Raw genomic sequence first — 23,883 nt, 5'->3', positions numbered from 1 at the left:
CCTGTTCTAAACATGGAAGTGGCAGGTGATTGTTTGGAATTATTCAGTTGGAGTCAATACTGGTGCAAGCATACAGTACATAGGCAAGATAAGAAATGGTAAAATAAAGCCGGTACTGAGCCTTGCACCTTGTTATACCCATTAGTACAGAAACAAGTCTGAAAACATTCTCCAGTTACTCCTGCCCAGGGGCAACCAAGTTAAAAGGCCATCTTGGTAAGTGGTCTAAGACATTGCGGGCACCGGGGTACCACAACTGCTCTTTTTCGAGACATGGCCTGGAATTGTTCATGAACAGCGGGATTCAGTTTTACATCTCATCCGAAGGATGCCGCCTTTTTTTTTTTACAGTCTATAATTTTTTGGCAGGAATGAGGAGGTAGACGTGAGGATGGAAAGTCATGGTCTCAGCCCTGGTTGACCCAGCCTTTGCTGTACTACAGTACATCCTCATGAATAGTTTGCGTAGCACAGCCAATATAATGATCTAGGTGCTGGGTGTGGTTGAAGGGTGGTATTTATTTAGCTGTTTTAAAAGCAGTGCTGAAAGCTGCACTGTTGTTACATGGCTGGGTTTCTTTTGCCTTTTGTTCGGGAGATTAGATGCACCACAACTTAGTGTGTCAGCTTAGTTATGGAAAAGGATTACAGCATTCTTTGGCATGACAACCGCTTGGCAAAGTAGCATCAACCTGGTATAGTTAACCCTGCCCCCATCTTCCCTGTGGTGAAAGAGCTGGTGGGGGCGGGACGGCTGCAGGGCAGTGGATGCTGGGAAGCAAGGACCCATGTTTATAAAGGGAGAGGAAGTGAGATCAGGAGCGTGAATGGAGAGGAGGGACCTTCTTCCCTGACCTTTCATCCCAGTGCATCACAAATACAGGTGACGTCCCCCTCCCCTTTCAAAAGAGCACCTTTGCATCACTTAATGACATTGCATTCAATTCTATAGGTGGGCGACGCAAGTTATGTAATTTGATTAAGAATTCATTTCCAGAGTGTTCTCTGGGGGGGGGGTTCATTTTTATTGTTGTCTACTGGGACAGCCTGGCAGTTGTCACGAGGCACCTACTGTACACTGCTCTAACTCCAGCAGCGCCTAGGTGTTTATTAATGAATTGCAGCTGGAGGGCAGGCAGGTGGGAGGGAATGGGGGTGGTGGTGACAGGAGGCCTTGTATTCTGTCCAGTCGGCTCAGCTCAGGAGGCACAGCAGATGGGCTGTTGGCTTTGTCTGACCCAGAGCTCTGGCATCAGAAATACCGGACTATAAATAAAAGCCGAGGCTGTGGATCAGTATAAATAGGCTTAACTCGTGGCAGAGCGCGAGCGTTATGTTTAGAGGAGCCGTAACCCTGGCTCTTTGTGGCTGTGGCTTAGCGTTGATAAGGAGTTCAGTAGGGGCAATTGGGGCGCCCTGCCAACCCTAAACCGAGAGGGCAACTCAGAAGGCTCAGGTGCGGTGTTGTACAAGCAGCAGTGTCGGATTTCCCAGCAACTCCTCACCGAGCGGCGATCATATTGTTTTCTCATTGATCTGGTCTCGCTTACATTCGCTGCCAAGTCCTCAGGCCCCAAGTGTCTTAAACCAGCATGTGTCTAAAAAGATTGCACGGTGAGTAACAGGAACCGCAACTCTGGCTGAGCATTTTTGTTTGGGAATTTTTATTGACTTTCCACAACATTTACAGCAGATTAGGAAATGTTCACCATCTAAGAGGTTTGACACTTTATTTTTTCTTACACTCATTGTGTAAACTACTGCATGATAAGATATGTTTTTTAATTTTTTTTAGATATCTCCCCCCCCCCCCCCACATAAAGAAAAATAAAAAAAATCCATGTAAACCAATTTAACCAATCCCTTTTTATCAGTGCTTTCAGAGTTGATGCATAATTGGGGGAAAAATTGCAAGAGAACAAGCAACACTCAAAATAAAAGCCACAGGTTTTGTCAATTACAACACATTTCCCACAGAAAACAGAACTGAACTCTTATGAGAAGGTTGTTCAACAGTAGCTTAACAGTCAAGTTGTAAACTATAAAGAAATCAATAAGTTCGTCTAGGCTATTTCCAAGGCCAGTACCTTGCTTCAGCACAAGCCCTAACTAGTCTTCAGCGCTGGTCTTACCTACCCTAGTCTCGGATCCGCAGAATTTCAGTTTGCTTTGGTTTCTAACCATGTATAACTCTCACAATTACACGATATAAAAACAAAAGCAGCTCAAGTCCAAATCTTAAACCATCCCGTGGAAAGAAAGGACAACTCGAGGAAGTCAGGCTTCGGCTAGTGTTCAGATTTCTCTGTAGTGCAAAAAAAAAAGCCTATAGTGAATAGTGAATTCCTAAAAAATCACTAGGAATAACAACACCCCCCAAAATTAAGCGTATTGAAGAAGTGTATTGAGCGATTTTTAGTGAAGTAAAATTGGCTAAACCCGCTTTCATTGTAGGCTACCCTCCTGGCTGTAGGACGAGGAGGCTGGAATCTCCCTACAGAGTGAGGAGTGACCAACGCGCAGCTGCAAATGTGGAGACAGCGTGAAGGAGGGATGCACAAGACAAAAGCAAGAGTGAAAAGGGGGCTTAGGTATAATATTTATAGTTTAAGGCGAGGAAATGATGTCAGGCGTGATTACGAATTATTGACAGCGGAGGCTGATTGAACTTGGCTGTTGTCACCCCTCCTGAACGTTTGTTATAAACTCCGTTAGTCACACACGTCTTGAATTGCTCTCAGGCCACTTGAACAAGCGTCACAATTGAAGCAGCTGGCTCTAGGCTTGTTCCTCAGTTCCTGGTCTGCTCTGCGATAGGTTTTGCCAGTGTCCCTCTTGCAGATTCTTACAGACCACGTGTCAAGAACAGGTCTGTCGTTGTGTGTCACAGTATCGGTCATACTAAACTGCAGCAGGTATAAACATTCACAGTCGTTCACATCCCGAAAGCACTCCCCCCCTGAAGAAAAACAGTTTACATTGTGCTATTAAGGGGATTTTTTTTCTTGTGTCCACTTTTTAGGTGGCTAAATTCCAATATTACTTTGGCAATTGGGTGTTAATAAATACTGGCCTTACATAATTAGAGGCCAGAAATGAGTAGTAACAAAATCCAACCATCCACCCACCCCTTTTCTAATGACTTCTTTCAGATCGGGCTCACAGGGGAGCCGGAGCCGGAGCCTAGCCTAGCAAGCTACGAGCGCAAGACAGGGTACGTGGGATGGCAGCTGCAGGAAATACAGACATGTATCCTTGACGCCATTTAACCTCAAGTAATAGGTTTATTCCATGCTGAAAAAAAGAAGAAAGAGAACTTTCTTCTTTTTTTCAGCATGGAATAAAACTATTACTTGTTCCTTTGCAGCCTATGCATGCTGACGCAGCTCCCCACCTGAACTACTACTGCCATTTAACCTCTCAGTATGTCTTTGGACAATGGGAGGAGACCAGAGAACTCGTCCGAAACCTATATGAACAGGGGGAGAACATACAAACTCCACACAGGTGGGACCCCAGGTCGGGAACAGAACCCACGATTCCAGAATCGCGAGGCAGCAATGCTAACCACCGTGCCCCCGTGCTACCCATAACCAAATCCTTCTCTGTTAATCCCTCTTTAAATCACTGTAGGTCTGTGGTGCCCAAAGAGCCGCCTGCCTTTCTTTTTTCCACTTTTGCTGTCTCACCCGGGCTCTGAGCTACTGTTGACAACCTTGTTTTTTTCATATTAGATATTGCTTTTTAATTAAGTGACACAATCGTTTACAAGCAGGTTTAGAACATAAAGCCTGTCACAAGCTCGGGTCATTACAACACAATTCACACAGGCAACACCGACTAAGCTTATTTACAATTCTTATTTACAGAGAGGAAGACAAAGAAGAGGAGGGAGAAGCTGGAGGAGATGCAGCTCAGCTCTACTGTAGGAGCAGCAGGACAGGAGAGAGGTTACTGACAGCCTGGTAAGTGTACAGACGCCTATCAGTAGTAAAAGAAAAAAAGAAGGCTTTTACAAATGTAGAAAAAAATACTAGAGTATGTTTTATCTGAATTGCAATAGAGTCTTATTACATATACAGTTTGATTAAAACAGAGAGACTGTTCTACAATGGTGCATGTCTTCCTGTATGAGTTGAAGTAACAGGCCAAACCCCAAATTATTCCATGACTACCCTGTTCTTTCTCAGTTCTTTACCATCTTGTTGGAACTTGTTCTCAACGAGACTACCCTGTGACCTTCCCTACAAATTAGTGCAGCATGAGGACTTTAATTATCACTCCTAAGCTTTGGAGAATTCTAATATGATTTGAAACTCTCAACTTCAGGTCAGTGCTAAAAACTCTTTTCGAAATGACAGCTCACTATCATAAAAGCTTCTGCTTTTTGTGTCCTTTTTCGCTAGCAGTCTGGACCAAGGCTGGTTAAAAAGCTTTTCTGTTTGTATGCCCGAGCCCCAAAGCCATTGGAAAACTGGAGCACCATGTTTGACATGCAATGCAAGAGGCATGACTTAGGTTTGGACGAAGAGAACATGCAAATACAGCCGTTTCGAATCAGAAGGGTAAGGAAAAAAGCACTGGACTTGATTCCTGTCCAGTCTTTGTATGCAACATGATACCAGCTGCTTTTAACAATATTTTAAAGGAAATGAACACAATGTAAAAAAAAACAACCAAAAACTTCGTTATGAATGTCTGATCACAGAAGGAAGTCTTGCCTGCAGAGAAAATCAGTGGTCACGAAGCCTGCAGTGATATCAACGCAATCTCAGTTTCCCTTGCAGACTGAAACTACAGTAGGGATTACATCCTTGCAGATTGGCACATGTGGTTATGTCGTACTCAGACAACCTGGTGGGGTCATCCTCTGAAAGAATGCCTGAGCAGTTGTTTTTGCTTTTAGATAATTCTTTTACAAAAGGCAAACAGCCACCTAGATTTGCACCACACACTTCTCTTTTAGTCTCCAACTTGAAACCTAAACAAGATCTGTATTACATGAGACAGTGTTTGCCCCTCTTTTCAGGCATGCTGTTCCCTCAATAGAGCAAAATAACAATAACAAAAATAACAAAGATAATATCAGCACAGTCCTGTATTCAAAGCTTCTCTAGCAAAACAGGAATAACACAGCTTTGAACACTTTTCATCTAATCCACACTCTCTGGCCAGCAACCTTCCCCTGCTCCTAACCTGTTCAACCATGCCATGGTTCTGAGAAACCTAGGTTTTCTTTTGCCCAGCTGCTAGCCCTTGGACAATTCTAAAGTTTGGACATGCTTTGTTCTGAGAAGACAGTGATGCCTTTTATAAAAGTGCATTAAAGCCCTGCTGTTAAAAGTTTTGTTCTATTAAGTGAATAAGTAATGGTGTTGACACTTGGCAGGTAGAAGGGAAATCAGCCTTTCAGTTACGCCATAACCCAGTGACTAATGCCTGCATTACCCATCATGCAGTGGGAGGCCAGTGAGCAAGAACAAGACTGGACTGTGACTAACAGAACACCAGAGTCTAGATTTCAGGTAATAATCCATTGAGACCTCATGCTCAGACCAAAGAAACATGGAATCTGAAAGCATAACAGCTGCTAAAAACATGCAATATACTGTCAGTAATAAATAATATATATTCATAATAATAATATGTTCAGAAACAGAATTTTTGTTGAACTCTTGGTATTTCATTCACTGAATACTGTTCTTGATTTTTAGAGTATTTTTGTCTCATTTGTATAGCCCTGTCTATTTGTGGCTTACACTACTGAAAGTTTAAGAAGACCAGACCAGTACTGCTTCAACCTCATAAATTCCGCACATATAAAATAATTTAAACAGTGACTTTTAGAAAAGGCTGGTTTTGATCTCACCATTTTTTGTGGAGGTGAGTGGAATATTTTTCAAACTGGAAATGGATGTGTTGGCGTTCTACAAAACCTTCTAAATACCACAGGATAGATTACCAAGTTTCTCTTAAGACTTTACGACATGACAGGATATATACATCCACTGTAAAACTAATCTGAGGTTCCTCTGGGTGTATCTGCAGAAACTTAGTTACATTTCACTACAAAATAACAAGACATCTGTAACCTAGGTCTCTGATTTAACATAGAACTTGTCTGATTTATAGATTTCTTAAATTATTAGTAGTACTGTATCTTCATATACTTTATTAAAATTTATATCTATAGATATACTATATGCCCCGTATATACACATCTCAAACATAAAGCTGTTAAAAGATACCCTACTTGTTTTGTTTTTGTTTTACACAAATGTTCCTATAGAATTTGTTCATAGAATGTACTGAAACAAGATTACAAAAAAAAAACAATTACAGTTCCAGGACTTCACAAAATGTAACAGCATGATACAGACATGGAAAATCCTTGGGATCACAGGGGGTGGATGTGGTATCTAAAGGAGAGGAGGTCTTACACCTTGTGCGTCCTACACCATTTAAACTCAAGTGATGGAGGCCCGGTAGTGTTTTCTGGATTTCGTTGCGTAGGGAAAAAAAAAACGACAGCTCTGTCTCAGCTGCGTCACACTGCTTGTGTACTCACGAGACCTTTTCGTCCCCCCAGATCTAGCGTTGATAAAAAGATCTCTACACCTGATTATAGGGACGCTGCCTACAAAACGCGTGGCTAAACTGCCCCCTGCAAAGAGAAGTGGATGTTATCGAGCTTGGAAATCGTTAGACCAGTTGAGAAGAACGAAAAGCCAGAGGACACAGCAGCCTGGGAGGGAGGGAGGGAGGGGGCGGGCTTGATGACCTCCCATACCCGGCCCTGCTGCCTGTCGCTCTCGCGGTGGTGGTGGGGGGGCTCTTCAGCAGGCACAGTCCTGGTGAGGGGGTGCCGGCTGCTCGGTGAGCTGGGGGCCCTGCTTGGCTCCCGTGACGGCCGGGTCGGCCGTGTCCAGGCTTTCTGACATCTTCTCGCAGATGATGTCCACCAGCCGCTCGAACGTCTGCTTCACGTTGATGTTGTCCTTGGCGCTGGCCTCGAAGAACTCGAACCCTGGAAGAGACGGACGCGTTTCGCGGGGGCGGAGCGAAGAAGCTTTTTGGTTTTGGTTTTTTTTTTAGCCCGCCCAGCACGATGACAAGCATCCACCTCCCTGCCTTAGACTTCTGCTGCCGTTCCTGGGTGTTTGCTCCCAGCAGCTGGGTGGAAAGTAGCGCGCAGGGAAGAAATAAGATGGGGGAGAGAGTGCTTTTAAGACGGCAGTAAGGAAGCTTTTCTTGACCCAAAGGGGTTGTGAGTATATGAACCAAATCTCACTGCCAGACTCCTGAAGCAGATTCCCTGGTCTCCTGCAAGAAGCAGCTGGAGATCCTCGGATGGATAAGCTACTACTGTATGTGCTAGATGGGCAGAATGGCCTCAACTCATTTGTAACATAGTGTTACATAGTTACATTTGTATGGGAGTTGAAATACAAGGATTTATCACAGGAACAGTAAGGAAATGCCGTTTTCAGACTAAGGGGAATATCCATACAGTAAGGTACAACACAGCTTCTAGACACTCCAGGATCTTGGATTTTCAGGGGGATCCAACAGGTATCATTCTCTGTGCCTAAGAGGTATACCATGTCTTTGGACAGTAGGTCTGGCTGCAGACCAGCTCGGACAAGCGGAGGTGGGTCGTTACTCACCTAGGTGTTCAGCCAGCTGTCTGCCTCTCTCCGCTGCTACGATTCTCTCGTCCTCCATGTCACACTTATTACCCACCAGAAGGACCTGAGCGTTGTCCCAGGAGTACGTCTTGATTTGTGTGGACCTGCCCAGAATGTGATACAAGAGTCACGTTATCAGCAATGGAATCCACATCCTAATCCATCAGCCTTTTCTGAGCCAGGAAAAAGCCCGTATGCGATAATGAAGTCAGGGGTTCCCAGGCTTGGTCCTGGGCACACCCACACCTGTTGGGTTTTTGTCTTCTTGGGCAACTGGTCCAAGAACCGAACCCTTCACAGACCTAGCAGGTTTAATTTGAACTTTCTGAGGAGGGGTCTCTTTAACTATTGCATTTCTTAAGTAACTTAAAATCTCCAACCCATCCATCCATCTGTTAACAGCTTCTTCCAATTCGAGGTCACGGGGGAGCCGAAGCCTATCCCAGCAAGCAAAGGGCACGAGGCAGAATACACCCTGGACTGGTAGCCACACACTCGCAACAGGGCCAATTTTCCCAGCTGCTCCCAGAGGCCAGCTAACCTCCCAGCCTGTTTTTTGGACTGTGGGAGGAAACCAGAGCATCCAGAGGAAACCCACGAGAACACGGGAAGAACATGCAAACTCCACACAGACAGCACTACCCCAGGTCTGGGAATGAACCTGTATTTTTCTTGCAATCTACAAATAGGAATGTCTGCCAACCTTTTATCTATCTAGAGGTTTACGTCTTCACTATTTACTTTCAGTTTTCTTTCGAGTTGGGGAGAGTTGATATGCATAAACCCTCTGCACACGTACCAGTCCTGGACAGCGCTGAAAGACTCCTCATTGGTGATGTCATACATCAGAATGAAACCCATTGCCCCTCTGTAGTAGGCAGTTGTGATGGTCCTGTACCTCTCCTGGCCTGCAGTGTCCTACAACATATAAGGAAACGCACTTCAGTGAAATACACATCAGTGGGATGGGAAAGGCTCTCATCCTAATGAAGAACAGTGCCATATTTACAATCCCTGCAATGTACATTCCAACAGCCAAGTCGCAGTATGTGTGGTACTCCATCCATCCTCAGAAAGCTACTTATTCCTGCTATGAGTCACAGCAGTCTGGCAAGAATAGGGCATGGGGAGAAGCTATCCAGATCAGATTCTGATTCATTGCAGAGCACAAGCTCACACAGATTTAAAGACACTTTTTAAAACTAGCCAGCATGTCTGAAGCATCCAGTGGACACCCAGGCAAACACAGGGAGAACACTCAAAGAGAAGGCACCCCAGGCTGGAATCTATATCAGGAGCTATTATTATTATTACTCTCTGTAATAAAACTGAGAATGTTCACAGACTTTTACAGGCCTGTGCACTGCCGACCCTTCGTGCCTCCTGGCAGCACTTGAACTTTACCAAGGTTGATCGAGTTTCACCCCGAGCTCTAATGAATGCTCAGGGAGTTGCACTTTTCATCTTCTATTGAGGCAGCAGCACGGCCTGGTCTGCAGGCGTGCAGGAACCATACTGTCCAACACGCACATGGAAACCTGCCTGGACTGGAGCTCAGCCTGTTCTGTGACGGCAGTGGGTTTGTAGGCACACCTGTGTTATACATACTGTATAGAAGCAAACGTTCTTCTGCTCTGATTCCGTCTATCTTCTGCTGCTGGCCTGACCTCTGACCTTTAAAGCTTATTTCCTGTACCTTTAGGCTGTAATGACAATACCTTGTTGCAGTTTAATATGACTATTTCTTAAGTGCAAAGCAATAAAGGTCTGAACACCAGTGTATCTATAACTGAAGTATGACTACTCTGACACAATCAGGAAGTCCTTTAAGTGTTTTCAGAACTCTGTTTCTAAGGCTGAATTAAGCATCCTGTGATGTGACCTCTTAATACAGACCGGAGATTCACTGGGTCTTGGTATGCATATTAGTCTCACACTTATAATATTGCTTACAAGGCTACAATTTGGCTTTAACACATTTAACACAATGTCCACAGTGCCTTCAGTGTACATACTTTGTGCTTTACATACTGAAACCAGCTGCCAGCATGCTTTTGCGTGTGCGTTTGTAAGTAAATATTTACAAGTCACACACCTTATGGTACTGTATGTACACACAGAGCTTTAGTGCATCTCTGTGTGCTGGCACCCATTTCAGCACAGCTGGGCTCTGTGCACGGAGAGCTGCTCAAACGGTTTGCATTTATGACGTAATAAAGGACACTGTAGAATAAATGGAAGCTGCAGGATTTTCTTTCTGGGCTGCATGAGCTCTTGAATACGAGGGCAGTGGGGGAGGGGAGGGGGTGGATAACCAATTGGTGTGCCCAGCCTGCCATCGATTGGATTGGCCGTCTGCCTGCACAGCCAGCCTCCTCCAGAGGCCTGTGGTCTGGAAAAGGCTGGCAACAGAGAAGGCTCCTTGCCTGCTGATGTGCTTGCAATCAGTGGGCTCCCCAGGCCACAGCAAACAGCTCCTGCGTGTACCTCCTCAACATGCACATTTCACGCTCTTTGATTCAGTATTACGCAGTTTCTAGGCTAACTAAAGATGAACAACTCAAAATGTTTTATTAACCCTTTTGTAGAGAAAAGGAAACTAGAACAGCACCAGTACTGCAGTATTTAGGCTGTGGCTATGCCAGTAATGTTCAGTGTTTTTAACCAGAGATGGCTGTATCTTTGAACTTTTTCACTTGAAATAAGATATTCATGGGCTGCTCCACTTGGAATCAAGTCCCCACTATTGTTATCATTAAGGTTAGTTCTAAATTATTCATTTGACAAATCGACAATCTTCATATTAATGCCTTGAGACCTTCACAAATCATTGCATAGTGGCTTTTAATAAGAAATACTAAATAATACATTGTTGGCCTAATTCCATAACTGGGCATCAGTTATGATGCTGAGGAGAAAAAGACCATTTCCCAGCATACAGCTGCTTTGTAAGACATTAGATACTAGATATAACATATTTGGATACAGAATTGCATTGTGGTTCCGCAGTGCTAAAGTAGTGCACCACTGTTCTCATACTGAACCATTCTTACTGCATATGACAACTGAATACAAGGGTAAATGGTGAGTAATACAATGAACAGAAACGTAGTAACTGGTGAATGGGAACAACATGTTAAGATTTCAAATTTACATTGACATTTAAACCAAGAGAAGCCAAAGTGATGCTTTACCTTTTGTGAAGGCTGGGAGTGTTATTAAAATTTGGCAGGTCTAAATTCCCTAGTGATGTGGGCTCTGGTGATCTCAGGATGCACTCTACAGAGGTGGGGGCAGGGGGTGGGGGGTGGAAATGTTTTTTCCAGTATCGGGAAAAAAGACTTTTTGTGCTACTTAGCTGTTGCTGTAGAAAACAGAAGCTGGCTGATCACCCTTGCAAGCCAGTTTTAGGATAAAGTCACCTTCTGAAATGACCTGAGACATCTAATATCTAACTCCAAAGACACACAGGAACAGCATCCAGTTTCCACAATGGCGTCAGCGTTCTAAATTCTGCTTCCGAAGTCCGACTCCACCACAATAAGACCGCTGACTTCCAGCAGTGAAAGCAAAATCTGTTCCTTCTCACATGAACTGGCCTGTCTCTCTTCCAATTTCTCTCCCCAAACCACCTCTTATTTCTGGTCGCAGAGTCTCCCCGACACCCTTGCAAGGTAAAAGGCTTCTCTTTGTGAACGACTACAACCAAGGGCACATGGGTAAAGACGGGGTGAACTCTCCAGCTGTCTGCCACCTTAAATGACATTAAACGGGATTGAGATGTTTTTCCCTTTTGGAATTTTTCAAACAGGCCGGATGCCTTCTTCCCCAAACATACTAAGGGAGAGATGGTGAACCTGAACTTTTCTATTGCACCCTTCAAGTATGAGAAGTTAGACTTAAAGTACCATCGCTACCCAAAATCATAAAGACTCCCCTGTATAGTCCTTGTCTGGTTTAACTGGGGGTCATCACCCTAGAATTAGCTGAAGAATATATTATTAGATTAAGTGGAATATATTAAAGGTAAAAGACCTGTGTTTCTCAAGGATCAGGGCTGGTGACCAGCTGTTCAGAGCTACTCATTCCTGTAGAATGGGTTTGCCCCGGCATGTTTGTGTGGCCGTGTGGCCTTAACCAGTATATTTCTCTTATATTGACTATGGAGAGATGTTTCTCACTTTAGTCAGGACAAGATTAATTACTATGAAATGTGTAACTGGAGCAGACGATTGCACACGTTCATGCACAATTTAAAAAACGTGCAAATGGCTGAAAACAGTAAGGTCAACATAAAAAAAAAGTTAGCTCTGTGGATATATTGGATATACTGTACTGTATATATATTGCTCTGAAGTGAGGAAACAGGATGGCACAAGTACTAAAAGGAAGACAGATTTATCTCAAAGCAGGCACAGCCAGGTGCCCATGGGCATGAACGGCTGAAGAGCTCAGAGGAGCAGGGGCTCGTGGGTAAGAGGCAGATTCCATACCCCCCTCCCCCCCCCCCGCCCTGAGCATGAGCCCTTACCCAGATCTGCAGCTTGATCCTCTTGTCATTCCTGTAGATGGTCTTCACCTTGAAGTCGATGCCCACCGTGCTGACGAACGCCGGCGTGAAGGAGTCATCGGCGTAGCGGAAGAGGAAGGAGGTCTTGCCCACGCTGCTGTTCCCGATGATCAGGATCTTGAACATGTAGTCGAAGTTCTGGTCGGTGGACTCCTTCTGCCCGTAGCGCGCGTCTGTCGCTGAAGCCATCTGCAAGGCAGCCCGGGATGTTCGGCATGAGAGTGCTGCACTGGGCGAGTTTAACAGCACCTCCTTTGCTGTGCAATAGCAATCAGATTCTTACTCCTCGCGTTAACAGGAAAGGCACGCCATCAATTTTTCTCTGCTATCGAGAACAACCTCACCGAGATCCCGTCATGATCCAACAGGACTTCGCTGCCAATATCTCGCCAGTTAATAAATTCTGTGGGTAAGATTGCGAGATCCTTGGTTGTGTTACTATTTGCAGCTTTAGGCTAGCGATACAGAATTGTGTACCAACAGGTTTGAAACCATTAACATTTAAATCGCTGATGCCTCAATGCCTTTAAGAAGTGTTAAATTAACCAATTACGCTAATGATCAGTTCACTTAGATAGATAGGAGCTCAGGCAGAAAGAAATCTTGAAGTTCTTCATCACTGCTTTGGGTACTTTTAATGGAGCTTAAGCATCCATCTTGTGAAACACTGCTGCCCTGCAGTCATTCCTCTGTACAGTACATGAAAACAATGTATAGAATTATGACCTCTTGCTAATTATACTAAAAACAATGTTGATCAATCTGATCCAGAATGATCCTCAGTGAACAATTAAAGAGATTTTAACAGCCACTGAATAAATGTGTTGAACTATTTGTTGTGTAACGGGAAAGAAAGAGATAACAGAAGACATTAACAACAGCAACATGAAGCAGAGAGAAAGGGCTCAGCCTCTTGGCATGTGACTTTCTGTGATAAACCCATGTTTTTAGTGTGATACCCAAAGCCAAATGTCAGAGTTCTCGCACACAAGACAATTAAGATGAAAGAATGTTATATAAATCATCACCTCTTCAGAGAAACATATTTCCCAAATATAAAATCCAGAAGTCAATGATATTGGCAGGGGTCTGTTTACAGAAAAGAATAATGCAGCCCATTTAAAAACAAAGACAAATGGAAGGAATTATAGCACTATACAAGGCCCTGGCAGATGAGCTTCTTTGACCTCCAGGCTCCCTCATAGGGAATATAGCCCTCAAGAATAGGGTCTCAAACAAGCCGCTTGCACAGGACCCCATATAACATCACATAACATCACTTTATTAGCCCTATACAATTTCTTGCATTAGGAATTCGTCTTTTCGCATACCCCAGCTTGCTCTCCATGAGACACACAGGCACACAGACAGAGAGAGAAGCTGGGGGTCAGAGCACAGGGTCTGCCATTGTACAGCGCCCCTGGAGCAGTTGGGGTTAAGGGCCTTGCTCAGGGGCCCAACAGAGTAGGATTCCTCTGCCAGCTGCGGGATTTGAACCGGCAACCTTCCAGCCAAAGGTGCAGATCCTGAGCCACAGAGCCACTGCTCATTTACATTTTTTTCTACTTTGTCAATATCTCAGAACATGACCAGCCATCATTATTATTATTATTATTATCCACTGTGCTGGTTTGTGTTTAATTGAATTTGAGCAGCCAAGCCCATTAGGAACACCTCTGTCTTGCACCAAACCTGCCAGCTGTGGCTTAGGAAGGCCATGTGTCACTCACATGTGCTTTACTGTGCAAAGTAAGGGTTAAACAGTTTCATTTGCACAGGGTGTAAACCTGCTTAGGGAAAGAATATAACACCTCCACATTAAGAACCCTGTCCACCTTAAGAGCAGAAATGAAACAAAGTAAAATAAAGGACAGATGCTTTAAAAGGAGACTCTTTTTTACAGACTAGCTGTGGGTGTAGAGTAAACCAGTCTCTATCTAACCTTGCATTACTGTACTAATATTTAAAATAAGAGCAAAATATATCCCATATTAACAAATGTGTTATTGGGTTAATGTGTGCTATCCAGTTTCTGATAGCTTTTAATGGTGAACAAATAAAAATGTAAATAGATTTTTGCTGTGACTGTTATTTCCAGAGAAATTCTGAAATGGAGACCAGTCTTCACATTAGAATGCAAGTTCAAGGTCCCTTACTGTGTCCCAAACTAGAGAACTAGAGCTAAATATGGAAACAAGTTTCTCTCCTTTTGTCGCATCGAAATTTTAGACCTCCCTGCAATATGGGCAAACAAGGCTTTCACCTTGTTTGAAGATGTTATGAGATGGCTGGAAAAATCAATTTACAGTAGGGCAGGGCTAATCTCACACAGACACAAAGCGCAGTACACTTTTAAAGGCATCTTGCAAAGCCGTGCCTGTGAATAGCTTCTGTGGTTTCCTTTCTGTTTGGTGAAGATGCCACAATGGGAGTTCTGTCCCCTCACTTTTTAAATATGATTCCCCATGAGGAAGTACATTCTGGGTGACAGTGCGCTTCTGATAGGGAGAGAGCAGACATCGTTTGAAGGACACAACAACTGACATGACACAGCCAGTGAAACACAAATCTGAGGACACAAGGGCACCTAGGAGAATGCATATTTAGATATTAAAAACAGGAAACTTTTTTTTTTTTACCTAAAGGGTTGTGAGAGCTGCCCAGCCATGCTGACAAAGCCAATACCCTGGCTTTCTTCAGGAAACAGCAGATAGCATCCTGGGATCAATTAGCTACTACCAATCGCTAAACTGACCGGACAGCCCCCTCTTGTCTAATAAAGCCTATAAACATTTGGGAGAAAAAGAGAAACTGTAGCCACTATAGAGAAATAATGTCGTCTGTATATCACTTTATGCGTTGGCTCTGTGGCTCAGGATCTGCGCCTGTGGCTGGAAGGTTGCCGGTTCGTATCCCGTGGCTGGCAGAGGAATCCTACTCCAGTGGCCCCCTGAGCAAGGCCCTTCACCCCAACTGCTCCAGGGGCGCCGTATAAATGTCTGACCCTGTGCTCTGACCCCCAGCTTCTCTCCGTCTGTGTGTCTCATGGAGAGCAAGCTGGGGTATGCGAAAAGACAAATTCCTAATGCAAGAAATGGTATATGGCCAATAAAGTGATCTTATCTTATCTACTTATGGGATATAGGACCAACAGCCTTTAAAAAATAACTTATAGAGTGCCCTTCTTCTTTTTCTTCACTGCAGAGCATGAGCACCGTGCCAAGATTCCCACGATGAAGATGTGGACGATGACTAGCTAGGTCCTGCGGCTGACCCTGCCTTTAGAGAGTTAAAACAAACTGGGATGATGACTCAGGAACCCCGCCGCTCATTCTGTGGGAGGGCCAGCTCTGAGTCAGCCCAGGCTTTCTCACTCACCTCTACCTCCGGAATCTCGGCCCAAACTACAGTTTGTCATTCGTGTGGTTTAAAAAAACAATCCGTCAGTTCTACCTCTGGGGAACCACTACGTTGGTTTTTAATGCTATCGACCTTTCAGTGCTGGGATTGGCACGAGGTGTGGACTCACCGATGACGAGGGACATCAATTGTCCGAAACAGCAGGACAGATTCACTAAGCCATTTGCGGCTAGGGGAATAGCTCTTTTAAAAAAAAAATATGAAGCCATTCAGTGGCTTAGGTTTTCAAGAAGCCACGTTTATAATCTAAAATGTGATGCGTTACAAAAAACGACATATTTAACATGCAGTAAGAAATAAAAGAGACACAAAATTTGGTTAAGGAATGACAATTTCAGCAGCTAAGGGAACATTTTCATTTTTGCTATTAATTACAGTTATATGCATAGGCCTACAGTAAGTGCTTTAATTTTGTTCTAAATCCTGAGCAGTACTAACGTGCAGTAAGAAATAAAAGGGACAGTTTTCCATTAAGAAATTAAACTTAATTTCAACAGCTAAGGTCATATTTTCCTTTTTGGCCATTAATTGTAGATATATGCATAAGCTTGAGTGCATTTTATTTCATTCAATTTGGGCCTAAATCCTGAGCAATACATTACAAAATTGCTGCAGCAGGATGTTGGTGTAATAAGAGACTTCGTCATTTTTTAAGAGATTGGTGCTTAATTCCAGAAAATGACAGACTCCGGAATAACTGGAAGAGCACCCTCACCACCACACACTCACCGTCCCAGTTAAGAACAGCCTGCAGTGACTGAAACAGCAAACACAAACTGGACACAAACTGGAGCTTCGGCTGTGTCTAATTCATTTCAATTGCAATCAGAATTTTTTTTTTGTCTCTGGCTTTTATTATTTGACCAGGCCACGCTGGCATCAGACACCCCCTAACCACATGGTCATCCACTGCCTTCTTCAGCTACTAATTCAATGTAACCTGCAAAATCAGGAAAGATCTGCTTCTGAATAGTATGTTATATTAATATAATGCTGTCCCCTTTTTCTTCTGGGTAATTCTAGCTGCAAAGCATACACAATATCATTTAAAGACATGCACAGAACCTAAAGTCTGTATAAGAATCAGATTAGTGGATCTGCACATCTTTGTAAAGTAGCATTATAAGATGACAGATCTCAGGTTACTTTATTTAATTTGAGAATTTTTTTAAAATCTGAAAACCAGCTTTTTATGAGATTAACATCCAAACGTCACAGGTAAAAAAAATACCTGTCACACAACTAGAGACAGCAGAAGAGCTGCTCCTTAGAACGCCTCGAAGGCAGTCAGAAGTGAATTTTCCAAAGGCAGCCGTTCACATGAGCTAATACATTGGTGACCTGATTTGACAAGGAAAGGAGAGCCAGGGTACTAATTATGTAGAAATAAAAGCATATAATTTGCATGGACTCTTTTGTTAAGTGACAGCATCTAAGGCAGGGACGCAGAGTGCTTGATATTAAAACAAAACCATTTACATCTGTTAAAAAAACTAATGGCCTGGTGGGTTTTTATACTTTTGACTTCTTATCATTAGATAAAAATAAACAGTGCATAATTTCCACAGTTCATTAAGAACCCTCCATATCTAAGCAATTTAAATACAGTGCAAGACAGTATTCTCTTTACAATAGGAAATCAGGATGACTGGGTCAAAACACCTAGTCTTAATGAGACAGTAGTTAGAAAACACTGTTCAAACAAAGACTACTAATTTAATGTTTTATTCTAATATTATCACCTGGTAATTAAGCGATGATATCCATCTAATGAAGATGCTAAACCTGCTTCACATCCTGTCAAGTGTTTTTTTAATTTACACAACTGTGTCTTTTCAAAGAACTCTGGAATTACAGGACCAGGCAACAATCCTAAAATACAATCTAGCTCTGTGCACGTTTATAGCAGAGGACCAAAAGACCTTATGTAAGCAGTCGTACAGTTTTCGTACCTCCAACACACAAACCTTCAAGGGTTTGAACAGATTTTTATTCTGTCTCTAGAGAAAAACATCTTCCAACACATCATTAAAAGCAGTTCACACCTACTGCTCGGTACGCACTCAGCTGTGACATGTCTCCATCTTTGGGTTGGTGCGATTGTGTTGTTTCTGAAGAGCTTTCACACCCTTATCACACATTTCTTATTCAAAGCTCGGGCAGACACCCCAAGTACGTTCGCTGAATCTCTCAATTCTGCCATAAACTCTATTTATACTTTAACCAAACTGTGTTGTAACTAAGTTCTAATAAACTTTATATGGAGGAAAATCCCTCACACTGCACCGCAGGAAAAACACTTCAAATTCCGAGCACCACAAAAACATTCTCCCGTAAAAAAGCGGTCTTTTGCACACAGCTTCATGCAATTCCAAGTAGCAACCAGCTCTCAAGAAAAGAGCCACAGAGGTCTTAATCTGTGATAAGATTTGTCAATTGAGAGAGGAAACCTGAGCGAACATGATGACAATTTATCAGGATTTTCACTTAAACAGGTGAGCGCCTCTGCCCATCAGTACAGCACTTCAACCAAGAAAGGCTACTCAAAATTATACTTTCAGACCCAAATAAAGCCTCCTGTTTTGACAAATATTTTAGTGTTTCTTAAACCAACAAAAATAGATTACACATAAGTTACATATTGAAGTAATGTTACAGAACATGTAAATTGTTGGCATAGTCTGGTATATGAACATAATTTCTGAAAAGTAATAAAACATTCTTTATAAGGTGCCATTTTAACTTTTGTCTTTGTAATAAAAGTGTGTTTTTTGTCAGATATATAAATGTTGTTTTTTTTTTTAATGTAGCATTTTGAGAGTAGAGTGCCCTGTCCTCCTGGTATCTTATTCTCCTGCAGACCTGCGGCTGAATCCTCTGGCTTACTTGCTAACTGTTGAGGAGGTCACTTTATCAACAAGTGTCCAGGAGTTGCTTCCTCTGGGCTTGTGAAGTAGGTTCTCTGCGTCACCCGCATTACCATCTTGTAACCTGACTTTGTCGGCTAATGGGAGGTAGAGAAGGCTGGGCGTGGTCAGTTCTGGGAAGGAAAACCAGCTTGGCGCAGGCAGTGGTATGGGTAGACCCGTAGATGGTGCTCTCTCCCCTGAACGACATTTTCCAAAACAATGGAAACAAAGGTCACCATGGTGACCATGGTCTCCATGCTGTGGGAAATGTCATCCTTCACATGAGACCTGTAACTGCCATATTCTTGGCCACTAAAGATTCCATAGCACTGATCATAAGAGTGGGTCATTAACTGTGCTATCCTTACTAAATTCGTTTCTGGGCCTTCCTCCTCGACTTCCTATTCTCTCTCTCTGATCGGCTGGGCCTGCGCTGCACTGAATTGGGACGACTTCTGTATGTAAAGTTCTTTGCGATCCTTTGCCATGAAAAGCAAACATAAATGTAAGCAATTAATAATTAGACAATGTGATAACTGCTTGCAGAGCAACCTCTTTCTAATAGACTGATTCCAGATGAAAGTGCATAAACCAGTAAAGCAGCAACAAATTTATTCATAACTGAACATTCAAATAAGAGTTGTCAGACAACCAATTCGCAACAAAATTGTTAAAACATTCCCAATATCAAGATGCAAAACTGTTCAGTAAGAATTTTCATTTTATATGCAAAGACAAGGCTATTCTTGGGACATCCTGGGATACCTCTTCCATAATCTTTCCAAAATCGACTTTGAAAACCACACACAAAACCATGTAGGGTAAACACTGCGTTGCCTAAATATAGGCAGGACTCCATTTAGTCTAGAGCTTCTGTCCTATGTTGTGTATTTACATGATCTTTTTTTACATGATGAAAAGATCCACCTATCCATTTTCTATCTTCATCAATTCCGGTTTGCGGGGGAGCCAGAGCCTATCTTGGCAAGGGAGGGTACAGCCTGGATAGGGCACCAGTCCATCACACAAACACACTCACACCAGGGCGAATCTTCCCAGAAGCCAATTAACCTACCAGTAGAAACCTATGCAAACACCAGGAAACATGCAAACTCCACACAGACAGCACCCCAGGTCCAGAATGGAACCCAGATCCTCAGCACTGCAAGACGACAATGCTAACCGCTGTCAAAACAGCATACATTTAATCCTATGGTCCATTGTACAACCACACTGGAGTAAACAGGGTAGGGTGTTGTGTTGCTATAAGAAGAAAGGGTTTAGTCTGCTCGTCAGCTTTCAGTATCTAATGTCACACCACCCTCCTGCCATTACAAACTAAAGCAAATTAAAGTTCCATCTACATGGCAATTGAAGTGCTTGTAGATTATGAAATATATCTGTATTAAACCAAAATGACTGTATAACCTTATTTGTGATTACAGGATGAAAACCAACAACAACTACAGTGTTTTCTGCGTTGGAATGAATTATTGCCATAGCTTGACAGTGTCAAAAACTGACCAAGGCTGGAGAAAGAAGTGTGTGCTGATGGTGGGGTTGTTGCTACAGAGAGAGAAGGGAGCTCTCTCCAAGTCCGGCTTGATCCTATAAATGAAGAATCCGGTCAGGCTTCACAAGCTGTGCGTGCATGCCTGTAAACCACACAGCAAAGACTGCTCCCGGACCTCTTTAAAAACAGGCCTGTCAGCTCTCCAGACGACCCATTTTGTTGACAGTTCCAGAGGCTGTGTAAGACACTACCAGTCTGATTGAATGGCAATTTCTATGAGGTTTTAAACATAACAAAATCCATATTTTAGTTTTTATTTAAAAAAAACTGACGCCCAGTGCATTTGATACAGATTATTTGGACAGAATGTGGCCACTCAAATGAGGTTGTAGAAATTCCTTCTAGTTCTCATCCACAGCAGGCTGTTATCTCTGTATTAATAACATCAACCACCTGCACTGGCCTGAATCCTCCCATTTTCTAACTACTCCATCCGATGCAGGGTTACGGGGGAGTTGGAGTCTATCCTGGTAAGGCAAGGTACACCCTGGACAGGACACCAGTCCACTGCAGGGCAGACACACAGACACAGACACTCACACACCCTGGACAGGACACCAGTCCACTGCAGGGCAGACACACAGACACAGACACTCACACCCTGGACAGGACACCAGTCCACTGCAGGGCAGACACACAGACACAGACACTCACACACCCTGGGCAGGACACCAGTCCACTGCAGGGCACACACAGACACACACACTCACACACTCTGGACAGGACACCAGCCCACTGCAGGGCAGACACACAAACACACACACCCTGGACAGGACACCAGTCCACTGCAGGGCACACACAGACACAGACACTCACACACCCTGGACAGGACACCAGTCCACTGCAGGGCACACACAGACACACACACACTCACACCCTGGACAGGACACCAGCCCACTGCATGGCAGACACACAAACACACACACCCTGGACAGGACACCAGTCCACTGCAGGGCAGACACACAGACACACACACTCACACACCGTGGACAGGACACCATTCCACTGCAGGGCACACACAGACACACACACTCACACACCGTGGACAGGACACCATTCCACTGCAGGGCACACACACTCACACCATGGCCCTTTCCCAGAAGCCAACTAACCTTCTAGTATGTCTTTGGATTGTGAGAGTAAACTAGAGCTCCTGGCAGAAAACCCCCACAAACACGGGGTGAACATACAAACTCCACACAGACAGCACCCCACGTCCGGAAATTGAACTCGGGGCCCCAGATCTGCGGGCACCAATGCTAACCACCGCACCGCTGTGCTGCCCCACCTGGATGTCACACACACACACAAAGATAGCTTTAACGATTTCCAGTCCAAATCAAGGTGTCGCTTCTCAAAATACTCTTTCCAGACTGAAGTTCCAAGGCGGTACATTGTCAAATGTGGACTGAATTAGAATCCCACATAAATCAGAGATCTGTGCTCTAACTGTGCACATAAAACCGGAATGAGAACTAAAACAACTACCATGGTGAAAGAAAAACATTTCGTAGCTCAGTGACAGGACTACTAACTGAAACAGCTGTTGAAATTTTCCTAGCGGTACACCGGCCTCCTGGCGCACCCGCTTCATCAGTCAAGCGGCCGGCCGGCCGGCCTCGCAAGCACTTAAATCTCCCGGTGTTGACGATCGTGGAAAAAAACAAAACTAATAAATAAAACGCACCGTCATGGTCACGACTGAGCACCCCTGTCGGGTAACGGTGCGAATGTGTGCACACCGCGCAAGATGAAAAACTGCATGCCGGAAAAAACGCAGGCAGGGTCAAGATGCCTATAGCCTCGCACCTCCTGAACGATTAAATATCCACAGCTCGCCGCCCGGGCGCAGTAACTGTATCCGTGTCTGTGCCGGCCCCCGGGATCGGACAATGGATCGGTTCCACGCCTCGCCGAGCCGGTCGTCACGGGCCGTGACCAGGACGCAGACGGACAAGCGGAGCTCACTGAATCGCCGAAAGGCAGCTCTTCGCGTCACTGTTGCAATGCCCCTGCCTCGAAAATTAAACTTTAAAAGCCTGCCTATGTAACCGTACACCGGAACCTACACATTCATTCAAGTAATGCCTTCGGTGGTACAGGTAAATAAATCTACGTGCGCTGCTGGAACACTGTACAGTGTCATGTACTAATGGCTCGCTACTGCCTATTCATACAGTGTGTCAGTATGATTTCATCAACTAATACATGATGGATTACTGTGCATTTGCCAGCGTTGTGTTCCCTCGCTAAAGCAGGGCAACAGAATACTCATATTTTTCTCTTTAATGAAAGGTTTGTCCTCTCGAGTTGATACTCCTTAATCTGCGCCCAGGGACGGCTGTGAAGGCTGAAACGATGCACCGTCCCTAATCCATCGCAGCCTCTCCACTACAATTCGGTATTATTTCGGTACTCCCTTTCAAACGTTGTCAACATATGAGAGTGGCGGTACCAAACGAAATCGACGTTTTTCAAGCTATTCTCTAATTAAAAGCCTTCACGGTGGGTTCTGAAAGGCTACAAAGAGACAACAGTGCATAGCCCGTAATAGCCCCCAGCAAAAAATGGCTTTCTGTATTCTCATCTTCTGCACTGACTATTGCTCTTTAAGCATCGTAAGTCAAATGAAGGTTATTTGTGCTTTTTGTGTCAACCAGAGACTCTATCCCGCACCCATACTAGCAGAAATGGTGAAAACAGCGCATCTTTTCGCCAGCGATCGAGCAGCAAAGCTCTAAATATTTAAAAACGCCGTGTTACTGCTTACCGTCGATGTATTTCTCGCTGCAGCTGCGAATGCACCAGTGCCGCAGTTCTCCGCTCACCTGCAGAAACCATGGACGTCACTTGATTGACAGCCGCGGAGCACGGAGGCGGGCCGACTGAGGCCTCCGCCCGCGAATCCGCGCGCCGCGCTCTCGCAGGCAGCAGGCGCGCGGCCTGTCCCTTCTTTACTTATTCACGAAAGGCCGGCTGTTCTCTGCATAATTCATGGGGGAAAAAAAAAAACAGTAAGAGAAAATAATTCGGAATTTAAACGGCGAGAACGAAAACTGCCTCGGCTCTTGTGCTGTCGCCTAAAGGATCTAGTCCGCACGGAGAATATTTCAAAATGTTAATTGTTGTGACTCGTTTCTGGATATTTGGAGCGTAACAGCTTTTCTCGCTGAATTGGGCGTTTTCTGCATGCTTGCAATTATGTTGTTGTTTTTCTCGTCAATGCTGACGTTCTTTGTGACAAGAATCTGATTTCTCTTCTTCTGTTGCATTGCTGTGGTATTTCGCTGTTGGGAGAAAGGAGCTTTGATGTGTAGTAATCAGTTTAAAAACCGTGTATAATTATGTATATAGATATAATATATAATAATAATGTACCCTAGGAATTAATATGCATACATTTCTGATTTACTGAAACACCAATGCGACGTAAGGCATTTGTCGCCTTTTAAATAGAATTGCTCAATGGTTCATTCCGGACTAGATGGCATCTGGATGATGACGTGTAGGCCCGTGCACCCCCCTTCAAGCTTCCTGCGTCTAAAGCACGAAGACTTTTGTACGGATGAATAACAAAATACGACGGAGTATATCTGAAATGCATCGCAGCCCGAACACAGAATGTCATTTTAGAAAGGCAATTTTAGTAGGTAGCTTGACACCTACGGGCCTTCATGCATAGCAAATCTAAATAATGAAGACCACGACAGCGAGCTCAAACGT

General features: G+C 44.0%; 1 protein-coding gene across 1 annotated transcript; it reads right to left on the bottom strand.

Moving 5' to 3' along the window:
• Positions 1-1,647: 1,647 nt before the first annotated feature.
• Positions 1,648-23,016, bottom strand: rab3ab (RAB3A, member RAS oncogene family, b). Its single transcript, XM_088907660.1, has 5 exons — positions 22,931-23,016; positions 12,220-12,447; positions 8,488-8,606; positions 7,668-7,792; positions 1,648-7,027 (listed from the first exon to the last, which is right to left on the bottom strand). Exons 2-5 carry the CDS (start codon positions 12,445-12,447, stop codon positions 6,837-6,839), a joined length of 663 nt encoding a protein of 220 aa, XP_088763786.1. The 5' UTR covers positions 22,931-23,016; the 3' UTR covers positions 1,648-6,836.
• Positions 23,017-23,883: the final 867 nt, after the last annotated feature.

This window comes from Atractosteus spatula, chromosome 28 (assembly GCF_055471065.1).
Source record: "Atractosteus spatula isolate fAtrSpa1 chromosome 28, fAtrSpa1.hap1, whole genome shotgun sequence".
Classification (NCBI taxonomy): Eukaryota; Metazoa; Chordata; class Actinopteri; order Semionotiformes; family Lepisosteidae; genus Atractosteus; species Atractosteus spatula.
Note: the sequence above shows the minus strand (reverse complement) of the source record. Positions and strands in the feature narration are given on the sequence as shown.

What these genes read in the sequence shown, in the direction of transcription:
- rab3ab (XM_088907660.1), bottom strand. Translation starts at nt 12,447, where the DNA reads ATGGCTTCAGCGACAGACGCGCGCTACGGGCAGAAGGAGTCCACCGAC. An exon ending in GGATCAAGCTGCAGATCTGG is followed by an intron (nt 8,607 to 12,219) that starts GTAAGGGCTCAT and finishes TATATGTTGTAG; the next exon opens with GACACTGCAGGCCAGGAGAG. An exon ending in ACAGCTGGCTGAACACCTAG is followed by an intron (nt 7,028 to 7,667) that starts GTGAGTAACGAC and finishes CGTCTCTTCCAG; the next exon opens with GGTTCGAGTTCTTCGAGGCC.